Source organism: Ranitomeya variabilis, chromosome 2 (assembly GCF_051348905.1).
Source record: "Ranitomeya variabilis isolate aRanVar5 chromosome 2, aRanVar5.hap1, whole genome shotgun sequence".
NCBI classification, from domain to species: domain Eukaryota; kingdom Metazoa; phylum Chordata; class Amphibia; order Anura; family Dendrobatidae; genus Ranitomeya; species Ranitomeya variabilis.
In genome coordinates this window covers 336333000-336354109 of record NC_135233.1, presented here as the reverse complement: position 1 = coordinate 336354109, position 21110 = coordinate 336333000, and the positions used below count along the sequence as shown (strand labels likewise).

At 40.2% G+C, this 21110-nt stretch overlaps 1 protein-coding gene across 5 annotated transcripts in view; it reads right to left on the bottom strand.

Annotated features, from left to right (window-relative positions):
- The window catches only part of KLHL13 (kelch like family member 13), an 88280-nt gene that overhangs the window by 23574 nt on the left and 43596 nt on the right, over positions 1 to 21110 (bottom strand). For all 5 annotated transcript variants that reach the window (XM_077285370.1, XM_077285369.1, XM_077285368.1 and 2 more), the window contains 3 exons: positions 16802 to 16934; positions 8007 to 8203; positions 1216 to 2011 (listed from right to left, as the gene is read on the bottom strand). In XM_077285370.1, coding sequence (XP_077141485.1) covers positions 1216 to 2011; positions 8007 to 8203; positions 16802 to 16934 — 1126 coding nt within the window. The remainder of the gene's footprint in view (positions 1 to 1215; positions 2012 to 8006; positions 8204 to 16801; positions 16935 to 21110) is intronic.

The window sequence follows — 21110 nt, the reverse complement described above, 5'->3', positions numbered from 1 at the left end:
AGTTAAAGCAGACAACAGGGGACTGGTATTCTCAGGCTGGTAAGATTCCATGGATATTATTATTTATTTAAATAATTTAAAAAAATAGTGTGGGGACCCTTCTATTCTTGATAACCAACCTTGCTAAAGCTGACAGCTGAGGGTTGCAGCCCGCAGCCGTCAGTTTTGCCTTGCTGGTTATCAAAAATATAGGGGGACCCACGCCCTTTTTTATTATTTATTTAGAGCGCAGGTACTGGCTGATGAATACTTCCATCAGTCGCCGTCTGCTCTCGCTGTTATTAGCGGCAGCAGGCAGAGGCTGATTGGAGCTGTAGTCCCACCAGCAGATGCCAGTGACCAGAGGTAAACTTTTTACTCCTAATCACAGCTGTGATCTCATGCTGTAATTTGACCGGCAGCAATGATTTTACTGCCAATCAGTGGCAGTGTTTACTGCACTGTCATGGACATGACAGCGTGGCAAACACAGGATGTTCTACCACGCCATTCAAGCAAATTGGGTCTGGGTTTCGGTTCTGGTACCCAAACTTTTTTTTTTTTTTTTTTAAACTGTTCGGCCAAACCTGCAGGACCCGAACATCCAGGGGTCCGTCCATCTCTTGCCCTAATATGTTACTCATAAATTTGCAGCACGGTGGCTCAGTGGTTAGCACTGCAGCCTTGCCGCGCTGGGGTCCTGGGTTCAAATACCACAAAGGACAACATCTGCAAGGAGTTTGTATGTTCTTTCCGTGTTTGCGTGGGTTTCCTCCGGGTTCTCCAGTTTCCTCCCACATTCCAAACACATACTGATAGGGATTTTAGATTGGGAGCCCCAATGGGGACAGTGCCTATAATATATGTAAAGCGTTGTGGAATTAATGGCACTATATATAAGTGAGTAAAATAAATAAATAAATCAGAGAACTTTATAAAGTCTGTACAAAACATTGCATCAAAATAATTTCATTGTCGTTAGGCTATAAAACATTTGCATTTTGGCATTTCAGTGTAAGTTACATTCTGGCTTTGACACTTGACGTTAAAATAAATAAAATACTCTATGCGCTGCTCTAATTGCACAAAGCCCAAAAGATCCCTTCAGAAGATAATCGGGTGAACTGGCGCTGTATGATCTATCATAAGACTGATCCAGTACAACGTTATAGCTTCCATTATTAACTCCCAGATGTAAAAAGAGCAGAGAATAAACTAAAATCAAAAATGTCTCACCAAGTTCACCGGCTGCATTTCGACCACCAACTGCATACAGATGACCTTTGAGGGCACTTAGGTGGAAAAAGGTACGCTTCTCGTTTAGCGATGCCACTTGCATCCATTTATTGTAGCGAGGATCGAATCTGAAAACCGTGTCCACAGCAGTTTTTCCCTTTGTGTCATAATTGCTTTGGCCACCAACCACGTAGAGAAAATTCCCAATGACTGCTATTCCATGCTGGTACCGGGGAGCATCCATTGGAGCCAAAGATTTCCACTCATGGGCCTTTTCGTCGTACATCCTCAGTTCTTTGCTGACCACCAGCTGTTGTCTTAAAACTCCCCCCAGTGTCACCAAATGAGTGTTGTCTGAGCGAATGGCAGTTCTTTCCGACTGCATAACCGGCTGCATGTATGGCATCATTTGGTAATTGCTAGCTTCCAAAAGTAAATTTACACACGTGTTGTCAGTTCTCATGAAGTCAACCGTCTGGACGTGATTGATAAGGTCTTGTGGTGTCATAAGAGGGAATCGGATGTTCTTCATTAGTTTTGCAGCATAATCCATACGTGAGTCTTCGTAACGTAACCAGCGACAGGCCGCCTTGAACAGTTCAAGCTCGGAACACTGCTTAAGGCTATTACTAGAAAGCACGAAGGCGAGACGATCAAACGGGAGCTTCACAAACTCTCCTGTAGTTAATAAGGGTGGGAAATTTTTCAGGATAAAGTTATTGACATATTTATCGACTTCAGTGAGATTGTAAGTGTTCGCGATGCGGCCAACCTCAACACAGTTCTCCAGAGTGACCTGTAACACATAAAGTGCATATTTAGACAGACAGAAGACAAATGTGTAAAGTAATTATTATTTTTTTTTACATTTTTGTTTGCACTCTGTCTGCATTTTTTTCGCTCATTGTCTGCCAGTTTTTGGAAAGCACTTTACCAGTGACGTATATTTTTAGAGTATCAAAATAACATCTATTGACAAGAGAAACAAGAACACATTCATCTTCATTACTGTCCGCACAGGAGCAATTTATGGGCTTCCAAATACCAGCACCAAGTCAATGCAACCTAGCTGTATTCTGCCCTTGTGACTGGATATAGAGAATTGCGAGGCAAGAACTAGTTAGTGATGAGTGAGAGTGGTCAGATAAGGCGTTATCCGAGCATGCTCGAGTGCTTAGAGTGGCTTCGCGCTGTGGAAAACTAGGTTCAAGTCCCAGCGACAGCATGTCTCGTAGCTGTTCGACACGTCAAACAGCAACAAGTCTTTCCTCTGATATGATCTAGCATACCAGAGGAGAGAGAAATGGGGTCCCCCGAGCCCACCCTATACCTCTGCCATCCCCAGACCCATGTGCTCCGTCCCCCAGTCCTCTGCGTTATATTCGTGGAAGAAAATGGCAGGCGCATGAGCAGTGCGCCCACAAAGATCTGCAAAACAAATTTTGTGGTCCATTTTCTTCTGATACCCTTGTGAAAATAAAAAAAAAAGTTTGGGTCTAAAGTAAATTTTTCATGAAAAAAGTTAAATGTTAATTTTTCCATTCCACATTGTTTTAGTTTTCGAGAAGCACATGAAGGGTTAATAAACTTAATGAATTTGGTTTTGTGCACCTTGAGGGGTGCAGTTTTTAGAGTGGCATCACTTTTGAATATTTTCTGTTATATTGACCATCCGAACTCACTTCAAATGTGAGGTGGTCCCTAAAAAAATGTTTTTTTTAAGTTTTGTTGGAAAAATGAGAAATCACTGGTCAACTTTTAACCCTTATAACGTCCTAACAAAGAAAATTTTTTTTCTAAAAGTGCGCTGATGTAAAGCTGACATGTGGGAAATGTTATTTATTAACTATTTTGTATGATATGACTCTCTGATTTAAGGCTTCTTTCACACTTCAGTTTTTTGGCGTCAGTCACTTCCGACATAATGACGGATCGACGGATCAGTCACAATAGTTGAAAAAACGGATGTAACGGATCAGTTTTTTTTTACGGATCCGTTACTCGGGGGTTGTATATACTTTTTGGAGCATGCGCAATTGAAAAAAATTGAAAAAACGGATTGGGGCGACGGATCCGCCGAAATGACGGTCGGGACGGATCCGTCGCCCATAGGCGGCCATTCTATGAAATGACGGACGCGACGGATCCGTCGCGATCCGCCATTTCAACGCAGACAAAAAACGTTGCAATGACCGTCAATGTCTAGATGACGTCCGCCAAATTTTGACGGATCCGTCGCATGACGGATGGAACGGACGACCATCCGTCACAATCCGTCGCTAATGCAAGTCTATGGGGAAAAAACGGATCCGTCGAAAAAAAAACAGATCCGTTTTTTGAGGAAAATGGCGGATTTAGACTGACGCCAAACAACTGAAGTGTGAAAGAGGCCTAAGGGAACAAAAATTAAAAGTTTGAAAATTTCAAAATTTTTGCCAAATTTCCATTTTTTTCTCATAAATAAGCGCAAGTCCTATTTTACCACTATCATAAAGTACAATATGTCACGAATCTCAGAATCAGTGGGATCGATTGAAGCGTTCCAGTGCTATAACCTCAAAGTGACACTGGTCAGAATTGTAAAAATTGGTTTGGTCATTAAGGTCAAAATTGGCTCGGTCACTAAGGAGTTAAATAACACCTTTAATTATAGCTCTCTGCTTGATTATATAGGATGGTGCAGATTGTACAGTATTCTTCATGTATTTGCTGTATTCTCTGTAGCCATGTGCTGGGTGTGAGGATCATCTTGCAGCTATAATATTGGCTGTCTACGTTAGACAGATGTCTGAGCTTTTGTATGTCTCGGCTTGTAAAGAACGAAAAAAATGGGTAATGGCTGCCTCCGAGGGTCAAAATGGATATAATTGAACATGCAATGAGCGCTGGTGTCACTGTCTCTGCCTTCAGATGTATGGGTAATCAGGAGGAAGTGAGCGGCTAGCCACAGCTCTAAAAGGGGTTCTCCTAGTATGGAAAAAAAAAAGCAAAACAAAAACCTTTTGTTTGATAGGGTTGGGACACCTGTGAACCTCCCCAATCAGCAGGATGAAGCTTCATTGTTTGTCTAGTCACAGCGACATACATCCAAGTATGGCTGCACCTGGTACTGCAGCTCAATGTTTTCAAATAAACAGGACTGATAACAAGGGATAACTTATTTTGACTGGACAACCCCTTTAAGGGAAAGAAATACACATGCACCGGGAGCTCTCCACTCAAAGGTGGGAGCTGTATATGCCATAAATATCTCAGATGGGAATAGCCACATGAAGGGGCTACTCATTAGGGGGCTCCCATCACTTTATACTCCTAAGTTTTGAGCCACTATTTGGAAAGCGCATAGTAATTCCCCATAATTGCTACTTTGGTCAGTGTGAGGGTTCAAGTAAATTAAATACTTGGACAAGAGGCATTCCCTGCACACACAAACATAAAAAAAAAAAAAAAATCAGAGCAATAATGTTTGCAAATTATGACCTGAAATTTTGGTCCATGGTATAAAGATATATGATGCAGTAAAATGCCCTGGTGTGTGAGAAGAGAAATCTATAAGGAATAGGAATAGCCCAGAGTCCGGCAAAATTATGACTGGACTGCAACGCCTTATAAAGACAAATTACAGCTATCGAGAAATTAATGTATGGAAAATTGTATCCAATATGACAAGCTTCTATTAAAAATCTCGCTCCCGCCATTACTGAGAAGGCGCCACAGTGGAGTAAATGCGATCAAACTGCACATCCTCCACAGGGGAAGCCTTCGGAAAATTAACCTGTCAGAGAGAAAATTAATCCCTATAGTATAGGATCTATTCTCAGGCCAAACGCTAACACAAGCTTTACTTCAGACTGAGGGCTCGTTCACACGTTCGTTTTTTGGGTACTAGTGCCATCAGTGTTATTCTTGGATCCAAAAGTCTGCTCAAAAATGGCCAAGTAAGTCCATCAGTGCGTGAAAAAAAAAAAAAAAACCATCAGACAGCACTCAGATGCGATTTTTCGCAGAAAGCTAAATATGAAAAGATAGAGAAATTGTATTTTTGTTTCTCTTTTGAAAAAAGCTGATGAACCTCGGACCAAACTCTGATGGTGAAAATTTACACACAGACCAAGCAATGATGACTCTGATAAAAAAAATGGATGAGAAACTCGGACCACTTATCTCATATGAGAAAATAATGGACGTCTGGATGATCCCCGACTAGAATAACACTTTAGGTTTAGCCCATATACAGAGGACAGGCAATATTCAGGATGTGTGCACAGATTTGGGATTTGCAGCAGAAAATGTTACTGCAAACCCTGATGTGTTGGTAGGAAAAACGCTGCGTAAAAAAGCAACGTCTGCACATGAGAGATGGGCAGGCTCTAATTTTAATCAAAAATATAATTTATACATTTTTGTAAAACTATGATATTATGTGATGTAACATTAAAGGCCCATTTGCAAAATAAATGATCAGTGTGGGGTCTGACCCCAGGGAACGGCACTAATCAGAGCCAAGGAATTGGGCTGAGCTATGGCTGGGCTGCAGGAATAGACAACATATTGGATGCTGCCGATCCAGGAAACATTACCATCCCTTTATTCTAATGATGAAGGAATACCATTTATTATTGATGTTTAAAAGAAATATAAAACTTCTGATGTGAGATTAGTAGTGTGTTCTGTACCATTGCGCATCTAAAATTATCCAAGGTTGGCAACCTTTGTTGTATTTTGTACGATGACGCAGATATGTAGGCTGCACATATGCTCACTTTGTTGAAAAAGTCAGTTATATGAATGTGAAAAATAACGTGCCATAATTCTATTTCTCCCATAGATTACATACTCACAGTATTAAAACAGGGTCCTACTAAAAGGGCAGTGTCACAGCAAGTGCATGGGGCTGTATATGGAACTCACATAGCAATGAATGGAGCGCTGGCGCGTGTGCCGTCACCTCTCCCGTCACTTCAGATCGGGCACAAGTCTGGAGTGACCCCCATCCTGGAGATAGGCGTGGGACATGATACCATAAGTGTCTCATGGAACAACCCTATATGATAGGACTTACGGCATCATGAATGAATGCCAGATGACAGCTTAGGCAACATCACATTTTTTTGTTCAGCTTTTACGTAGGGATTCCTGACTTTAACACTAAATATGTCCTTAGGGCGCCAATGCCAGATTATAATGGGATCCTTTTAAGAGGTGCTGTCCATGAGTTGAATGGACGGCACACTGACCCGATAATAATCCACACTCTAATGCACACGAGCAACTTCTCAGAGACCGATGATCAATGGGAGAAATAATCACAGCATGCACGAGCCTGGCAAACTTCGCTTTTGCAGTTTACCATTATGCAGACGAGCGGACGGTATCAGTCATGTCTGCAATTTGTGGATGTGACTGTCCTGAGTCTTTATACAGTATGAATCCAATAATGGATACACCATAAAAAGCTATTAAAAGAGAAATGGTATCAGGTAAATAGATGCCACTCTAGCCTACAGATGAGGGGGATACCATGACGGACTCTGTATACAGTATACATCATGAACAGTTTCTGGCATATATGCTAAAAAGAGACAAAGGAGAAAAAAGTGAGGTAAGCAAAGCCATAGAGCAAATGCACATGGCAATGGTGCGCGCATGGTCCTGCGCAGCGTGCACTCCAGAGGTAGGACATGGGCCAAAAGATTTCTAAGGTGTGAGACAGATGCAGAATATGGCCATTTGATCGGACTCTTACGCTACGTTCCCAAGATGAGCATTTGATGAGATTTCAATGTTGCAGATTTGTGAAAAATGCAAGAAATCTATTTAACATCTATTTAAAATCTATTTAACATCATTACGTCAAAATCACAAAAACTCATCACATACTCATCGTGGCAACTTAGGTTTACAAAGGCAGAACAAAAAAAAAAAAGAGAAGGGGCACGGAGAAATGTGCATAAGGGTATGTGCACATGTCGTCTTTTCAGGCAGATTCTGACTGGAACCAGCCTAAAGATGGAGTAAAAAAATAAAAACTTAAAAAAAAATAACAAACATGTCCACTGCAAGTCATTTCCAAAGCAGAGTAAAGAAGTGATGGATCCATTCTTCAGGCCGGTCACTATAAAATATATACAATTTAAAAAAATAAAAATAAATATCGCCAGCAGCAAAGCTGCTAAAGAAGTCAGAAAAATTGCTTCAGGAAAACACAATACTGGCATTTTTCTGAAGCGTATTTAGACATTGCCAACGGGTATGGCAATGTCTAAAAGATGCTGTTTGTGTTTAAGAATTCATATTAAAAAGGATCTATTTAGATCACTTACAGATCATTCAGACATCAGTGATATTTCTCTTACGCATGGAAATGTTTTTCGTCAGGATTTTCTTCCGAGTTTGGTCTGTATTCATTTGTCAGCGTCAGGTTCATCACGTTGTTCGAGCTACTCCAATCAAACAGTCCGTAAAAAACGGACAGTACACACATGGCATCCAAGTGTTGTCCGACTTTTTTCCTGGACCAATGGACCTGCATTGACGAGTTTGATCCATGACTCGGATCAAAATCTGTTATATCTTTGTGATTTTTTTTGCAAACCACTCGGTGAGCAAAAAAAAAAAAATAAATAAATAAAAGACATGTGAACAGCCCTATACACTGTAATAGGTACGAGCGCTATCAATGAAAGACAGAGCTTGTACATGAAGATCGGATGTCTTAATAAGCCATAAGAAAACTCATAAAACAGATGAATACTAAGATCGGAAGTTAGAGTCTAGTTCTTTGGCCTTACCCCAGATATAAGAAATACTTTACAGAAGTCCAGCACCGGCAGTATCTGTAAAAAGCTTGCAGCTTCCAGTGTGTCTTGAAGATTATCCATATTCAGGGAAAGTTTTGCAGTGTAAATGAAATCAATAATTTTCTTTAATCCAATTTTGTTCACGCCATGTAATTTAATGCACATTAAGTCTTGTTCCTTCATTCCACCTAGACAAGAAATCAGACTACATTTTAATTATCTTTAAGATTTGCACCAGTTATAGAAAACACAGTCCATTAAAAGCCTTTGTTCACAGTCGACACCTGAATGCACATAGGGTGCAAAACTAAATCATACTTTTAATTATTCAAGGCTTACACGTTACATGGAAAGTTCTTCCACATAAATTGCATTCACTGTTTGCATGTGAAAAATAAGGAATTTTGTTTTATGCACCGACAACGAACAACCTAGTAAATTACATTATAGGCGTTCAGACATTTGTCCCTATAAAAGCACAGAAGTAAAACAGTGTGAAAGTGTACAAGAACGCAAAAAAGTTATCAACTCCGTTACTAAATTTAACCCCTTCATGACCTTGGGATTTTTCGTTTTTCCGTGTTCGTTTTTCACTCCTCTCCTTCCCAGAGCCATAACTTTTTTAAATTTTCCATCAATTTGGCCATGTGAGGGCTTATTTTTTCTGGGACGAGTTGTACTTTTGAACGACATCATTGATTTTACCATGTCGTGTACTAGAAAACGGGAAAAAAATTCCAAGTGCGGTGAAACTGCAAAAAAAGTGCAATCCCACACTTGTTCTTTGTTTGGGTTTTTTGCTAGGTTCACTAAATGCTAAATCTGTCCTGTCATTATGATTCTCCAGGTCATTACGAGTTCATAGACACCAAACATGTCTAGGTTCTCTTTTATCTAGGTGGTGAAAAAAAAATCCAAACTTTGCTTAAAAAAAAAAAAAAAAAAAAAAAAAAAAAAAAAAAAAGCGTCATTTTCCGATACCCGTAGCGTCTCCATTTTTCATGATCTGGGGTCGGTTGAGGGCTTATTTTGTGTGTGCCGAGCTGACGCTTTTAATGATGCCATTTTGGTGCAAATATGTTCTTTTGATCGCCCATTATTGCATTTTAATGCAATGTCGTAGCGACAAAATAAACGTACTTTTCGCTTTTCTAATTTTTTTCTCGCTACGCCCTATAGCGATCAGGTTAATCCTTTTTTTTTTACTGATAGATCGGGCAATTCTGAACGAGGCGATACCAAATATGTGTAGGTTCGATTTTTTTTTTCTTGTTTTATTTTGAATGGGGCGAAAGGGGGGGGTGATTTAAACTTTTATATATTTTTTTATTTTTTCACATTTTTTAAAAAAATTTTTTTTTACTTTTGCCATGCTTCAATAGCCTCCATGGGAGGTTAGAAGCTGGCACAACTCGATCGGCTCAGCTACATAGGACCCTTCATCAGATTGCTCCTATGTAGCTGAATTACAGGCTTGCTATGAGCGCCGACCACAGGGTGGCGCTCACAGCAAGCCGGCATCAGCAACCATAGAGGTCTCAAGGAGACCTCTGGTTACTATGCTGACGCATCGCTGACCCCCGTCACATGATCATTTGCAGCACGATGGCTGGGAGCGCCTGTTAAATGCTGCTGTCAACGTTTGAGAGCGGCATTTAACAAGTTAATAGCGGCGGGTGGATCACGATTCCAAACAGCTGACATGTACCGCCGGAGCCCGCATCAAAGTGGGGGTTCTGACTTTGGACGTACTATCCCGTCCAAGGTCAGAAAGTGGTTAAAATGACCGGGTCAGATTTAAAGAATCACTCCTCCGCCCATCAACATTTTTATCTTCTCAATATTTTGCAATCATATTATACAGCACTGTGCACTTACAATTGCTCATTTTGCATTTCTACCCAGTTAATTCTTATCTTTTCTCTATGTAGAAAGAGGAAGTCTCTTTTCCCTGTAGAAATCATTCCCCTCTTCGTCTCCTGACCCAGCTCCCTCCTCCCCCTTCCCAGGACTTTTGCAGTGACTCATGACTCATGCAGTGACAAGAGACTTCGAAGGATTCAGCTAGTCAGTTTTTAATCATATGTCAAACCTAATAGAGAAGAGAAGAATTAGCTGGGTAGAAAAGAAAAATGAGCAATTGTAAGTACATAGTGCTATATAATATGATAACTGCAATATATTAAGAAGATAAAAATTTTGATGGGAGGAGGAGTGATTCTTTAACCCCTTAACCCCCAAGGGTAGAATGCTCGTTAATGACCGAGCCAATTTTTACAATTCTGACCACTGTCCCTTTATGAGGTTATAACTCTGGAATGCTTCAAGGGATCCTGATGATTCTGACATTGTTTTCTCGTGACATATTGTACTTCATGATAGTGGTAAGATTTGATATTACCTGCGTTTATTTGTGAAAAAACGGAAATTTGGCGAAAATTTTGCAATTTTCCAACTTTTAATTTTTATGCCCTTAAATCAGAGGTACGTCACACAAAATACTTAATAAGTAACATTTCCAACATGTCTACTTTACATCAGCACAATTTTGGAACCAAAATTTATTTTTGTAAGGGAGTTATAAGGGTTAAAAGTTGACCAGCAATTTCTCATTTTTACAACACCATTTTTTTTTTAGGGACCACATCACATTTGAAGTCATTTTGAGGGGTCTATATGATAGAAAATAACCTAGTGTGACACCATTCTAAAAACTGCACCCCTCAAGGTGCTCAAAATCACATTCAAGAAGTTTATTAACCCTTCAGGTGTTTCACAGGAATTTTTGGAATGCTTAAAAAAAAAAATGAACATTTAACTTTTTTTTCACAAAATATTTACTTCAGCTCCAATTTGTTTTATTTTACCAAGGGTAACAGGAGAAAATGGACTCCCAAAGTTGTTGTCCAATTTGTCCTGAGTACGCCGATACCCCATATGTGGGGGTAAACCACTGTTTGGGCGCACGGGAGAACTCGGAAGGGAAGGAGCGCCGTTTGACTTTTAAATGCAAAATTAACTGGAATTGAGATGGGACGCCATGTTGCGTTTGGAGAACCCCTGATGTGCCTAAACATTGAAACCCCCCACAAGTGACACCATTTTGGAAAGTAGACCCCTTAAGGAACTTATCCAGATGTGTGGTGCGCACTTTGACCCACCAAGTACTTCACAGAAGTTTATAATGTAGAGCCGTAAAAAAAAATAAATCATATTTTTTCACAAAAATGATCTTTTCACCCCCAATTTTTTATTTTCCCAAGGGTAAGAGAAGAAATTGGACCCCAAAAGTTGTTGTCCAATTTGTCCTGAGTACGCTGATACCCCATATGTGGGGGGGAACCACCGTTTGGGCGCATGGCAGAGCTCGGAAGGGAAGGAGCACCGTTTGGAATGCAGACTTAGATGGATTGGTCTGCAGGCGTCACATTGCATTTGCAGAGCCCTGTTATGAACTGGTGGCCTAGGAGCAGCATGGACGAGCTCTGGAGTAGGTGGCCTCTATACTGACCGCAGACCCTGAACTTAAAACATCAACTAGAAGTAGCCGTGGGATGTTCCTGTCACTCCCTAGACACCTCGTCACGACCGGAGGACTAATTACACCTAAAGAAAGAAACAGGAATACTATCTTGCCTCAGAGAAAGTTCCCAAAGGAAAGGCAGCCCCCCACAAATATTGACTGTGAGGAGAGGGAAATTACAAACGCAGACTGAAAACAGAATTTAGCAAAGGAGGCCACGCTACCTAGAAAGAAAAGACAGGAAAGAGTACTGTGCGGTCAGTATAAAAAATACTACCAAATCCACCACAGAGAATACAAAAATCTCCACACCTAACTAAAGGCATGGAGGGTAACTCTGCGACTCCAGAGCTTCCAACTTGGCTGAGTAAATCTTAACACAGACAAAGCTGGACAAGAAAAAACATAGCAATTCACAGAACTATTAAGTCCACCGCATGTGGACTGCAAAAACAGAGCCAGGACTTATCTTTGATGATTTGGACAATCCAGAAGGAGAAACCAAGCAGAGATGTGGATCCCTAGAAAACAATGGGCAACTGGCACTCAATAAAGGAAGGAGCCAGACTAAATAGCCCCGTCCAAAGTGGAAGCAGCTGATGACTGTTGTGAAGGACAAACAGCAGCACTACCACTTATAACCACCGGAGGGAGCCCAAGAGCAGAACCCACAACAGAATTCACAACAGAGCCCCTGATGTACCTAACAGTAGAAACCCCCCACAAGTGACCCCATATTGGAAACTAGACCCACCAAGGAACTTATCTAGATGTGTTGCGAGAACTTTGAACCCCCAAGTGTTTCACTACAGTTTATAATGCAGAGCCATGAAAATAAAAAATATTTTTTTTCCCACAAAAAATGGTTTTTTAGCCCCCAAATTTTTTATTTTCCCAAGGGTACCAAGAGAAATTGGACCCCAAAAGTTGTCCAATTTGTCCTGAGTACGCTGATACCCCATATGTTAGGGTAAACCCCTGCTTGGGCGCACGGGAGAGCTCGGAAGGGAAGGAGCACTGTTTTACTTCTTCAACGTTTAATTGGCTGGAATTGAGATCGGACGCCATGTCGCATTTGGAGAGCCCTTGATGTGCCTAAACAGTGGAAGCCCCCAATTCTAACTGAAACCCTAACCCAAACACACCCCTAATCCTAATCCCAACTCTACCCATAACCCTAACCACACCCCTAACCCCAACACACCCCTAACCCTAATCCAAACCCTAACCACACCCCTAACTCCAACACACCCCAACCCTAATCCCAACCATAACCCTAACCACACCCCTAACCCTGACACACCCCTAACCCCTAATTCCAACCGTAAATGTAATCCAAACCCTAACTTTAGCACCAACCCTAACCCTAACTTTAGCCCCAACCCTAACTGTAGCCCTTGCCCCAACCCTAACCTCAACCCTATCCCCAACCCTAACCCTAACGATAGCCCTAGCCCCAACCCTAGCTCCAACCCTAACCCTAATGGGAAAATGGAAATAAATACATTTTTTTTATTTTATCATTTTCCCTAACTAAGGGGGTCATGACGGGGGGGTTGATTTACTTTTATAGCAGGTTTTTTAGCGGATTTTTGTGATTGGCAGCCGTCACACACTAAAAGACGCTTTTTATTGCAAAAAATAGTTTTTGCGTCTCCACATTTTGAGACCTATAATTTTTCTATATTTTGGTCCACAGAGTCATGTAAGGTCTTGTTTTTTGCGGGACGAGTTGACGTTTTTATTGGTACCATTTTCGGGCATGTGACTTTTTTGATCGCTTTTAATTCTGATTTTTGTAAGGCAAAATGACCAAAAACCAGCTATTCATGAATTTCTTTTTGGGGGGTGCGTTTATACCGTTTCATGTTTGGTAAAATTGATAAAGCAGTTTTATTCTTCGGGTCAGTACGATTACAACGATATCTCATTTATATAAATTTTTTAATGTTTTGGCGCTTTTATACGATAAAAACTATTTTATAGAAAAAATAATTATTTTTGCATCGCTTTATTCTGAGGACTATAACTTTTTTATTTTTTCACTGATGATGCTGTATGGGGAGTCATTTTTTGCGGAACAAGATGACGTTTTCAGCGGTACCATGGTTATTTATATCTGTCTTTTTGATCGCGTGTTATTCCACTTTTTGTTCGGCGGTATGATAAAGCGTTGTTTTCTGCTTCTTTTTTACGGTGATCACTGAAGAGGTTAAATAGTGGGACAGTTTTATAGGTCGGGTCGCTACGGACGCGGCGATACTAAATATATGTACTTTTATTGTTTTTGTTTTTAAAGAAATGTATTTATGGGAACAATATATATTTTTTTCCTTTATTTAGGAATTTTTCTTTTTTTTTTTTCGTAGGAATATATATATATTTTTTTACTTTATAACATTTCCCTAGAGGGGGGCATCATGTTATAGGGTCAGATCGCTGATCTGACACTTTGCAGAGCACTGTGTCAGATCAGCGATCTGACAGGCACTGCAGGGACGCTTGCAAGCCACCTACCTGCATGACCCGGAAGCAGCCCCGCGGCCATATTGGATAACATCGCGTTACTCCAAGAGTGTCAGGGAAGCACGCAGGGAGCCCCCTCCCTGCACGATGCTTCCCTATACCGCTGAAACACTGCAATCATCTTTGATCACAGTGCCGGATGCCAGCTGCGATAGTCAGCTGACACCCGGCCGCGCTCCCCCTGTGAGCGCGACCAATCGCATATGACTTACGATCCCGTCACTAGGAATTAAGTCCCAGGTCACCTCGACGGGATAGTACGTCATGGGATTAAGGGGTTAATAGTAAAGTTTTTTTTTATTTTTTTATCTGTGTTCTTATAGAGGGGAGAAAGTGAAACTTTTGCCTAATTAAGAAAAAAGCTCATGCTGCTTAATTATTGTGGCTAATTTGAAACCCTATTTTACACACCTGCAAAAAAAGCAGACATGGATTTATGAGGATTGCACTAAAAGTAATGCCTCATACACTGCACAAAAAATAAAGAGAACACTAAAATATCACATCCTAGATATCACTGAATTAAATATTCCAGTTGCAAATCTTTATTCATTATGTAGTAGAATGTGTTGAGAACAATAAAACAAAAATAATTAATGTCAATCAAAATTAATATCCAATGGAGGTCTGGCTTTGGAATGATAGTCAAAATCAAAGTGGAAAATCAAATTACAGGCTGATCCAACTTCAGTGGAAAAGCCTCTGGACAAGGAAATGATGCTCAGTAGTGTGTGTGGCCTCCACGTGCATGTATGACCTCCATACAATGGCTGGGTATGCTCCGGGTGAGGTTGCAGATGTTATCCTGAAGGATCTCCTCCCAGACCTGAATTAAAGCAAGTCAACTGCTGGACCGTCTGTAGTTGTCATGCATCAGAAGGAGCCCAGGGCCCACTGCACCAGCAGATGGTCTCACAATGGGTTTCACAGTGGGTCTGGGGATCTCATCCTGATGCCCAATGGCATTCAGGGTACCTCTGGCGAGCACATGGAGGGATGTGCGGCCCTCCAAAGAAATGCCTCCCCACACCATTACTGACCCACTGCTAAATCGGGCATGGTGGAGGATGCTGCAGGCAGAACGTTCTCCACGGCGTCTCCAGACTCAGTCACATGCGCTCAGTGTGAACATACTCTCGTCCGTGAAGAGCACAGGGCGCCAATGTCTAATATGCCAATCCTGGTGTTCTCTGGCAAATGTCAATCGCCCTGCACAGTGTTGGGATGTAAGCAAAATACCCAGCTGGTACGTCAGGCCCTCATACCACCCTCATGGAGTCTGTTTCTGACAGTTTGAGCAGACACATGGATGTTAGTGGGCTGCTGGAGGTCGTTTTGCAGGTCTCGGACACTGCTCTTCATGTTCCTTCTTGCACAATCGGTGTTGCTTCATAACTGGACAGGTTGATTTCACAGAAGTGTGATTGACTTGGAGTTACGTTGTGTTGTTTAAGTGTTCTCTTTATTTTTTTGAGTAGTGTATGTTATTGTATTAACCTACAAAGTCTCAGCCAGATGTTGGTCACGTTTCAGTAAAAGTTGAACCTCACTGCTAATATCCTGTTAATTTTGTTAATGACCAACAGATAGCACATGAGGGGGAAGTGTACCAAAATGGTGTCTGACATTGGTGCGCGTACGAAACAGAAGTGTATCATTGAATTCCTCTATGCCAGAATAAAACTGCACCCATTGACGCTTGCTGGAGATTTACAATACAATGGATGTGAGCACAGTGAGGCGTTGGTGGTGCATTTCAACAGTGGTAAAAATTCTGTGAAAGATAAGGGAGTAAAGAAGTTTAACCCCTTAGTGACCACCAATATGTCTTTTTACTGACCTGCGAAATAAGATACTAGCATCCCCCGACGGGTGACCATTCTGTAGCTACCAGCTGTACACTACAGCCGACAACTTGCTGCATCAGCCAAGATCAGTGTTGGCACCGGCTATGGTCATTTAACCCCTTAAATGCTGCTGGCAATAGTGACTACGGCATCTAGATGATTAAAAATAGTGTGGGGACTTCCTCTTTAACCCCATTGGCACCCTGAGATCTTGATTATGTGGTCCTGATGTTTGGCATGGCAGTTCATGGCCAAATAATGGCCTTAGAGTCTGCCGGCTATAGTGACCTCTTCAGAAGTTAGCAAAATTTAGGTGGTAAAAACAAACGTTCATTCCTGTTATGCCACTTTGCATTAATTCCTGAAAAGCACCTGAAGGGTTTATAAACTACCTGAAAGCAATTTTCAATATGTTGGGTGGGTGCGATTTTTAAAATGGTATCACATTTGGGGGTTTCCAATATATAGGATATTGCAAGCTTGTGTTCCCAATGTTTCTTACTTCTCATCTAGGTCTTGTACACATGATGATACTAGTCCTCTATATGCCAAATTTCAGAAAGAGGTTATTTTCTTTGACTTCTACAAAAAAAAAAAAAGTTGTGGCATGCCACAGTCCCTCAACGATTGCCATACCAGAGAGGTAAACTTCTTCTTAGGAAGCATAAAAATAGATATTTGTGCATAATAAATGTATGGATGTTGCTTTATGGAACACGGCACATTCATATATCTGTCGCTCACCTAACCTATTTTTTTTTTATATATATATATATGGAAATCAACACAGGCTGCCATTGCCCCTGTAACTGCTCAATAATCATTATAATTGGGATTGGTTATACATTTCCCACCATTTGCACAGCTGATGGCACACTATGATATATCACCTGTAAACATGGCTTTGAAGTAATCACTTGAGGATGCCATCATAGCTCGGTGAACTGGAAAGATTTCATCCCCATCACCAGGCACTAGCGTAACATCACAAAGCAAGCCTTCTATTCGTAACTGGTCAAATCCCTGTTATGAAGAAAACAAAGAAAGTGAAAAATCTACATGTCACCTAGACCATATAATAATTGCTTTCTTTTTCCTTCGGTAGCTATACATATTATCAACAGATCAAACAAGGCAAGAAAATAAGATGAAATACAAGTCCAGCTCACCGTAATTGACATCTTTAGGCGTTCGAAGCACAGGAAACGCTTGGTCAAGGCGCAGAGCAATCACAAAACAGAAGAAAATCAAGCTCAACGTAATCATGATGTGACCTGAAACGCGTCGATGTCACATATCATGTACCTTACAACGCCGCTGATCCCATTTTACGCTTTGCTGAGCACTTTTGGTGAATAAAGAAAGAACTTTGGTCACAAGTTCGTTGAGCTGGATTTTCTTCTGTTTTAAGAAAATAAAATGCTGTTGAAAAACCACTCAAATGCCTGATCCAATAGTGAATGTAGCTGAATCTACAAAGAACCTAGATATCTAGACACATGGCGTCCATTATGTAATTCACTTTGATTAACATTTCTGCTTGGAGGTTCTGCTAGTTTTGTTGGGTATCAGCAACAAGTCAAATGAGCTTGGTTTTTTTTTGTTTTTTTTTTAACTTTACTGGGCTTGAAATCCACTGCATATTAGAATTTTAGACCTAGGCCCAGATTAAAGGTGTATTCTCAGGTGGTCTCTTGAGCAGCTCAGAGTTCTGCAATCTCCCTACAGCCTCCTTCCTAGTTTCTAGCAGGGCGGGCTCTCCTCCTTGAGTGACAGCTCTGTTGAGTAGCAGATCTGTAAAGCTTGGCACAAGCTCTGCTAGAACACATTCAGCAGTCAGTGGTTTCACCATGAGTGTATATTGCTATCACACAAAGATAACAGAGAATATGAACCAGCACAGAGCTAAGGACAGCAACAGCTGTCAATTGAAGACCTATTGTGAAAGCTCAGGGGCTGGTGATTTATAGCTACATCTCTTCAGAAGGTGAGAAGCTAGCTGTTGTATAGAACTCAATGTGCTGGAGAGAGCAGACTAGGATGTTAAGAGTTAAGCCCCCTCCTGATATGCAACATCTGCACATTCTCCAGGCATTAGAAGCCGGACTCCATGGAAAACAGCTGTACACTATAAAAGATAAAAGCTGTCACTGTAGAAGAATAATAGCAGATTGAAACAGGGTGGATAAAAATCAATGTTTTTTTAAAAAAATCAAAAAAATCGGATTTTTTTGATTTAAATCGGATTTTTTTCAATAAACTGCTTTTTGAGGAAAATATTTTACCATCCAAAGGTTCTTCCATCATGAGATAAAGCTGAGTTGTTTAACTCAGTAGAATAAAGGCTGTATATGTGTAACATTCACAATGCCATGCTCTTCCAGAGGTTTCTGTAGGATGCTGACTATCCAACAAGTTTGGGCATGTCAACTGAATGGAAAAAGAAACTAAACCAAAAGTGAAACCAAGCTAGAAGTGTGGAATTAAAGGGGCAGTATGAACAAAATGTGGAGGCTAATAATAGTTTATACAATTAAGACATGCTGCTTTTAAACACCTACCTATTGCCATATAGTAAAACAAAAAAGATTTTTACTTACTTTGGGGTCCCCCCCTCACCCTGGCGTTAGATCGTTGCCCCTAGTTTCGTCCGTGTAACTATGGGCGCACATGCGCACTGCTCTCACTTCTCATTTTAATCGTGATTTATATTAAAAAAAAACCTTTTGATTTAAATCAGTGATTTAAATCATGATTAAAATCATGATTTAAATCGATCCGATTTAAATAGAAAAAAATCTTTTGATTTAAATCGTGATTTAAATCATGATTTAAATCGGCGTGATTTAAATCAATCCACCCTGGATTGAAATAATATAAAATAAGCAAAGTTGAACTTGACTTACTATCTAATTAAAGTAATGTAATAACATGAGAATACCCCTTGAATTTTTGTTCATCATTTCAAAGTTTCACAGAATTTCTGCGCAACTTGTTGACGCACAAAAATAAGGCTACTTTCACACATCAGGCTTTGTGTTTCAGGCACCTGATGGCCAGACGTTTCATCTATTTTTTTCCAGATCCGTCCAAATAGTCGTTTCTGGCGGACGGAGAAAACGTCCACTGCAACTTTTTTTGTTCGGCGGAAAAAAACGCACACTGACGGAATCGGCCAAAAACACATGAAACGGATGTGTGAAACAATGAATCCGGCGCCCAGATCCGGTTTTCAAAGCATTTTCCATACAAATCATGCAGATTTTCCGTTCTGGTCTCTCTCTCTGGTGCATCAGTTTTCAACAATTTACGTCGGATCCGTTTTTTAAAAAATTAGCCGGATTTAGCCTGAAAAAAAAAAAAAAAACTGATGTGTGAAACTAGTAAGACAGCTTTTGGAATTTGTATGCCAGCTCCATCAACCTTTTCAAGTGTAAGGTGCATAATGGAGAGGAGGCATGGTATAGTGCAGCTGACAAATGCATCCTAATTCATACTACAAAAGTGGTGTCAGTCTTCAAAGATTGGGATTAAGTGTCTTTTCCGGCAAGTATAAAATCAGGTCCACTCACTATATGGGCCAAGTCAGTCCCCTTTTTTGCCATGGTTGATTCAGATACTACCCCAGCTGACATAATTAAATATAGCCGTACATTAATCAATCAATGGGCACTTCAAACCTTGCTGTGGTGGCTGAGCAACTCTTAAGGCTTGAGCTATACATAAACTTTTTGTAGTAGCGAAATTAATACTTATCTAGCTATTGTTATTATGATCTTTGAAGGAGTAAACATAAAAATCAAGCGCTGTGTATAAAGTAATAGGAAGCACTGACAATGCATCCTCCTTGGACCCTGAGGTCATGTGATTGCTGGGTGTAGGGAGAGCAGGAGCTTCTCAGTCCCAGTTAGCTCTGTTCATCCGGGTGGATGAATTTCTTTCATAACTGGGACAGATATACCAGCCCCAGTTACAGGTGAAATCAGGAATTAAAAAAAATAAATAAAAAGGATTTAAATGTTTAATTTATCCCAAAGGTCTTTTATTATCCTATGGGTGTCACAATATATGAAATAAAGGAAACAAATCCATAAATAAAAAGTGGGAAATAAAAAAATAAAAAAAAATAAAAACCCACAACAACAGTCAATCCAAATCACTGTTACTAGCATTGCATTTTTAGTAATCCTTTCTGGTTATTTATTTATTTTTAAAAGTTAAATACGGACACATTTTATTTTTCCACTGACACTGGCCAATATTGGCAAAAATAAATAAGAGAAATATGAAAATTAAAAATTAAGCCCCAATTATGATGGAAAAAAAGATGCAAAAATTATTTACAAGAGTAGTATTTTTGGGGGTTGTTTGGATCTTCAAATAGCATGTATTAAAAAACCTGAAAATGTGCCTGGTCTTGAAGTGATTCAGGCTACCCAATGCAGCCCTTCAACTACATAATCAGCTATATTTTTGGAGGAAAGTGATCTACACAGGAGCCTGAATGTAGCCCAATATTAAAAGTTGTTTCACTTTAATAGAGTAGATATGAATAAGAATACATCAATTCGTTATTAAATGATTGCTGTTTCCTATTTTGTCACTTTCTAACACACATGCATAAATGTTCAATATAAATTGGCAGATGAGCAAAATAATTTCATATCTGCATTACAGTTAGCACAAGCTAAAAAAAAAAAAACTCTTCTATACATCTGTAGATTTATTTATTTAGGAGAAGGGAATGTACTGACAATTTTCATTAAAAAAATAAAAACAAAATTCCTTTTTTCTCCCTGGGATATGGCTCCCACAGTGACATCTGCATCTCAGTAGTGGGTCACTTCCACCTCACTGACGTAGCGCACTGTGGCCACAAGCACAGTATCAGCCGACATGTTAAGCCCCTTTTAGCAATGCCTATGAGTATTTCCACAATTCTCACAGTGGCAAATACTTTCATTTCTTGCAAAAAAACAAAGCTAGAAAATAAATGAACAAACATCACGAGGAGCTGGCATGACTCACTATTGTGTGCTGAACAGGATGCCTATGAGGCACGGCTATAAAAATGCTCAAGGACTTAACTGCACTGTATCACGTTTTTTAATTTTACTTTTATCAAAAATATTTACGTATGTAGAAGAGAAACCTTTTTTCAAATATTGCATACTTTTTTTTTTTTGAAAACTCCTATTC